Source organism: Camarhynchus parvulus, chromosome 2 (genome assembly GCF_901933205.1).
Source record: "Camarhynchus parvulus chromosome 2, STF_HiC, whole genome shotgun sequence".
NCBI classification, from domain to species: domain Eukaryota; kingdom Metazoa; phylum Chordata; class Aves; order Passeriformes; family Thraupidae; genus Camarhynchus; species Camarhynchus parvulus.
Genome location: NC_044572.1, coordinates 112,773,905 through 112,779,904, shown reverse-complemented (window position 1 = coordinate 112,779,904; position 6,000 = coordinate 112,773,905). Strand labels below are relative to the sequence as shown.

The window sequence follows — 6,000 nt, the reverse complement described above, 5'->3', positions numbered from 1 at the left end:
CAGGTGGTGTGCAAGTCCTGATTACATTTCAGACTTGTCTGTATCCTAAATCCTTCCTAAGTCAATTCTGATGATATCAAAACCTACCAAATCAAACATTAACTTGAGTGCACTGGCTAGCTATATACAGACGCGAACAGGATGGGGATTGCTTTGTCTGTTTTCCCACAAACCTGAAACTCTCTAACTTTATAGATTCCTACACTTGAGCATTTACAGCTAAATACTTTTTTTTTTTTTACTGTGCATTTGCAAAAAAATAATTGTGTCTTTTTTTTTTGTTTGTTTTTCTTTGACATGAAGGCATTCACACATGTGGCACTGGAAAGCTGGTTTGATAGCTATGAAGAGGCACTGCAAAAATCATCAAGTTGAGCAGGGAGCTGCCTAAACCTGCCTAAGCTATTGCAGTGTTGCTGATAACAGCCTCTCTTAAGAGACCCTTTGGATCTAAAGGTTTTCAGCTGAGGTTCTGGCTCAGCTACAAGATTTTACAATCAAATGCCAGCGAGAGGCTTACCGACAAGGGGTGAACTTCTGAATAACAAGATCTTTATTACTCTCTGTTATGGAATTAAGCGAAGCCAAGTAAGGCTTCAGTAGGGCTGAAGAGTTTAGCAGTTTGTTTGGAAAATGATTTTGAAAAGATCTAAATTTTAATAAATGATGAAAATGAAAAATAAACCATCAAATGAATACATACTGACAGATTAGAAACGAGCTAAATTTAGCTTACCCACAAATCATTACTGAAACACAAATATTTGAGTATGTTACTACATATGTAACTACATACTACAATTATGATTGCTCAGTTCAAGTCCTCAGAGCCATGTTACAGATTTAAGTTTCTGATATCTAAATTTCTGTCATGCAAAGATTTTGAGCATCTATAATAGGATCAGAATTTTGTGTTCACATTAGACATATTTAATTTACTGTGATGTTTTTAATACATTATTTTGACTTTTCTTCACAATTATTACCATGCCTTCAGAATTATAAAAGACAAGTAAATCAAATCAGCATGGATTTGGAGAAGCATCACACTCAGAAAGAATCAAAAATCAAGCAGCTGTGGATAAAGCTGCACTATGGTGAGGCCATCATTTTCGTCTTCAGAAAGCCACCTTAAGAGAAAAACATAAAAACTTGTCATCGACACAGCACATATAAAACTTAATAAACAGACAATTTGTGACAGCATGGTTCTGCACCTTTGATTTTCTAGGAAAGAAGAAAAAATGAACCTGAAGAAAATAGTGACTTTTAAAATTTTTGTTTTCACATAGTATTCATATATGTGTAATTTTAAAGTGTAATTAACTTTATTAATATATTTAAGAAATATACATTAATTTTATTTTTTGGTGATATAGGTAACTAGTAAATTGCTCTAAAGAATGACAATAAAATCAGGATAATTTAGAGTAGAGAAACTTGTTCTGTGATAGCAAGTTATTCTCCTTGTAATTAATTCTAGGAACTCTGTCTTTCCCATATATCTTTGATGGTTCAGAAAATACTGAGTTGCATGATGGGCCCAATCCTAGCTCTGTAAGAGCCTATGGAGCTTTTACTGTTGATAATATGAGAAACAGGCCTGAGTCCAAAGTTTGGATAGATTGATTTTAACTGGAACCATGGATAAAGTGGTATTAATTTCCAAAGAGAGTTAAAAATCTTCTATACTTTGGGAGGTTTATGACAGTGTGCCTGATTTGATATCTACATGTGTGGGGGGGATTCCCAGACAATAAGTACAGCATCAAAGTAGTTCACATCTGAAGTTCACCATTCAGCACCTGGGAGATATGGCTGAAGTTAAACAGGTCCAGGCTGAAGCATAACTGATTTTGGTAGCTAAAACTGCATGTGGAAGTCACAGAGCCTAGGAAAGGTGTGATGTGTAAGGTAGACGGCAGGCATTTAAATGGGTTAGCAAAGGATTCAAGTTTCTCAGTGATTAATGTCTTTTAGAGATGTTGCTTGTATTGGAGGAGTCTTTTTTGTGTGAGAGAATGAGCCCATTCCTCATTCACTCTGTAGGCCATGAGACAAGGAGCTCCATGAGGAGCTCCATGTCTCAGCTGGAAGAGGACCATGAACTTAAAGTTTCCTCTATATGAGGAGCCTCTGGGTCTCTGAGTACCCTGGGGTTAACCTCCTAATCTCTCCTATTAAATAACTTCCAGTTTTAGTAGGGTTTGCATACTTCAAGGTAGGCACATAGCCCACCAAGGCCCCAGTGAAATGTTCTTATCAGGTGCATGTAGAATCAATCTGTGCCAGTCACTCACCCACATCAGTGATGTGATTCCAGTCCTTGTGCCAGTCTCTTATATACCTTTGCACTTTTACTATAAGATTCTAAATATAATTGAAAAAAAACAAATATCTGGAAAAAAAATGTTTGCTGCAGTCTATCTCCTGCAAGAATCTTCCTCTGATTGGTGTGGTCTGAAAAATCCTACAAGCAAAAGGGGTGAAGTGGCATCAAATCCTGAAAATCCTGTCATGGATTGTGTTGCACATCTGAGTGATATTGTGGTTTAAGAACTCTGTTTAATGCCCACTAACTTAGATTTAGGTATCTAGAAGATTAGAGAGCATCTCAGCATGCCTTTGGAGGAAGTTGAAGCAAGGGAAGTTTATTGTTGTTGGAAGAAGTTTAATGTTGTTGAGATCAGTAACACCCTCATTCTTGTGATTTAGACTGCAGAGACCAACTGAGTATGCAAGAACTTCAAAAGTTAGCTTTTTTTGGTACAGGGACTGGGATTTGGCTTCCATTAATTGTCAAGTTTACAGAAACATTTAAGGAAAGGATAAAATTAAATATCCTTGGCTACCATTTCTGTTTTCAGATTACCAGGTAACATTCTAGATACAGGGAACTTGTAAATTTTCACACTTCTGTGTTCTCCGGATGCATTAAAAAGCTAATTTCCACTTGGAAGGACGTGAATATGTTTGCATCAGTTATTTATTCTGAAATTCTTCAAGCTATGAACGATATATTGTAGTGAACAGTCACTCCAAATGTACCCTTTAATTTAATTTCCAATTTTTGAAACTGTGTTGTTTCAGTTTGATGCAGACTGATGTGCACCCTCTTTTTGTACAACAGTAGCCCTTTATCCAAGCAACCCAGTACCTAAATGCATTTCTAAATTTAGATCATTACACGTCTACATTACATTATATAAAACTTTTTTTTATCTTCATCCTATTTGCTGAATGTATCTTGGGCCCATACTAAGCAAACATTGAAACAGAAGGATTCTAATGTTTTAATGTTGCCCTTGCCCAATAAAATACATTACTTCTTCCATGAGTTTTGAATCTATGCTGCCATGTTCCACTGTCTTCCTTTCTGATTCCCTTCCATGCCTGTTTGCTTACCCCTGGTATGTTTGCCAGAGCTATTTATGTGCTAATGCTTGTATAGTGGTTCACTAGACACCTTCTACCTCTTGAATTCAAAATATGTATGAATACTTTCTCTTGGCAAAGGCATTAAATTATGTCTCTCCCTCCTACAATCACCCAGTTTTAATTGAGTGGAAAAATCTAGTGTCTTCCTCTAGCAATTCTTCTGACAAGTTAGTTTCAAGTTGGCCAGGGGGTTCAAAAGTCACAGGGGATGGACTGATAAGAATACAACATTGTTTAAAAAAAAATCATTACTGTCTTAGGAAACCAGGCAGAAGCAACTGAGAGACTTGTGAAAAAGAAAACAGCATGTACAGAGGAATGATGGACTGATCTACTGACCTGTTACAGCTGAAGCAATGCATTGAATTCCTAGCTGCATCTGTGATTTCCACTTTTTCTAGAAACCAGCCACTTGCTGTAGAAGGAAACAAAAAGAAAAGAGCAAATTTAATATAAACAAAACACAAATACAGCATAAGAAAGGTTTCTAATTTCATTTCCCAAACCCCATGTGGTTCAGTACTTCCAAGTATATTCAACATCAATAATAAAACTGAAACACAGATGATTCAAATTACTACCAACTTGTCTCAGTTTTACAGGGAAGGTCTTTGATGTTTTTGACAGAAAATGTAATGGAAGATTTTTGTTATGACTTATTTTTCCAGATTGGATAGAACAGGCAGTAAGACAAATGAAACAGAGTGCATGGTAATATTGAATACACTCTTGAAAACCCATTTTGCCCTTTCAGGTACTTAGAAATGCACTCAGAATGCACCCCTAGTGGGCATTCTACTGCTCTTTTCTAATTAATATATTGATATGGATGTGAACCAAGTGGTGAAACTGAATGCTTCTCATATCCCTATTTCTCCAGGAGTCGTGATTCAGAATAGCATTTTCATTTAGGCCAGCACTCATATTTGTTTCAGCTCTAAGAGGATACAGAATATCTACTTTAATCCCCTGTTTTGCTGTGTGAAGAAATACCTTCATTGTTGTGATATAGAATTTTCTTTCATAGAATATCAAAATATTAATATTTTAAACCCAAAATTTTTATTTTATATATACCATGTCTGTGCCAGTATCTTTAGTTGTCTTTGCCAATGCAAATACTTAATGAAAACATTTTCAAACTAATTAGGATCATACTGCTAGCAGCTGACAACATTTTGGTACTCTTTACGTGTCTTAGAGATAAAGAACTAGATCCTATCTAATTATTTTGGTTTTCAAATATTTTCATGAAGTACTAAGTAGGCAAAAACCAATAAAATATTTTTTATTCGTAAATGCTAAATTTTAATTGTACACGCTAAAAATGTAATATAAAAATATTTGCAAATTGTGTCAGTTTGGATAAAATCTCAAGGTACGGTGACGTTTCTTTTTATTCAATGACATTTTCAAAAAAATATCTGGGTTAAGTAGGCCATGAAGGTGTCTAGGTATTCCACCTTCAATTCACAAGATCCTTTTATTGATATTGTGAAGTACTTTTGAAACTCTTTTAATGAAACCTTGTGAATGGTTTAATATATCATAGACTCTACTTGGAATAGATGACCTTTCACGAAATCTCTAAATCAGAGTCAAGATCATCAGCAATAAAATTTTACAGCCTCTCAAATTTACACGACACTTTACAAAAGAATAGAAAGGCAAGTTTGCTCTCTTGAAAAGATTAAAATCTAACGCTTCATCCTTTATTGACAAAACTCCAACAGACCTCACTGAAATCTCCAGGTATGGAGAAATCCAGAGGTAGCTAGGATATGTCAGCAAACAGATGAAACATCCCAATGAGGTACTGTAACATTTGAGGAAGCTTGTGGGGATAGCAGCTGATGGGACAAAAGACACTTGGAGGGAATTTCAGAGAAATATTTAGGGGAAGGATGTCATGCCTAAGATGAATCTACATACCCCAGCTGTGCTAGGAAGGCACTATTAGCAGCTATGTGATATTGATCAGGACACAGAGAGGGGAAATAATAATGTTGTTGATAGATCAGGACCCAGGAAGTTAAAGTTCAATCTATAATTTCACCTGCAGACTTCTGTGCAGCTCTCAGTACTAAAAGTTGGCCATTGTGGACTTCCCAGGTCAGATCTAAGCTGGACTGTGTGCATGTATAGCAGTTATCACAAATAAGATGAAAGTCAGCAAAAAAAAATTCTTGTTTATTATAGATATTTCAACGGATTTGGTGTTTTTTCTGTTTTCAAAACCGTGAAATATATGACATGACTGGGTGGTTAGGAAAATAAAAATGCTGTTCAGCTTTCTCCAAATAGGAATTGCTACTTTCAGAATTTTTCTTGGTTTATCCTAGAAATTATAAACCCTTTGGCACTTTACTCTGGCTCATGAACTTAGATTAATCAGATTTTATTAAACCTAAACCTATTTCTTTGAGATGGGTTAAGCAAACTTCACCTGACCAGAGTATCTTAATACAATCAGACCTTTTTGATTCAACTTATACATTCCCTGCGAATTCTGTTCATGTGTTTGTATATCTCTGTATGTCTATATATATCTTGATATCCACA

At 35.5% G+C, this 6,000-nt stretch overlaps 1 protein-coding gene across 1 annotated transcript in view; it reads right to left on the bottom strand.

The window, feature by feature from the left end:
• Positions 1–1,060: 1,060 nt before the first annotated feature.
• LOC115912708 (lipoxygenase homology domain-containing protein 1) overlaps positions 1,061–6,000 on the bottom strand; it is a 137,154-nt gene continuing 132,214 nt past the window's right edge. The window contains exons 43-44 of the mRNA XM_030964372.1: positions 3,778–3,853; positions 1,061–1,130 (exon numbers count right to left, since the gene is read on the bottom strand). Of these exons, the coding sequence (XP_030820232.1) occupies positions 1,061–1,130; positions 3,778–3,853 (146 nt within the window). The remainder of the gene's footprint in view (positions 1,131–3,777; positions 3,854–6,000) is intronic.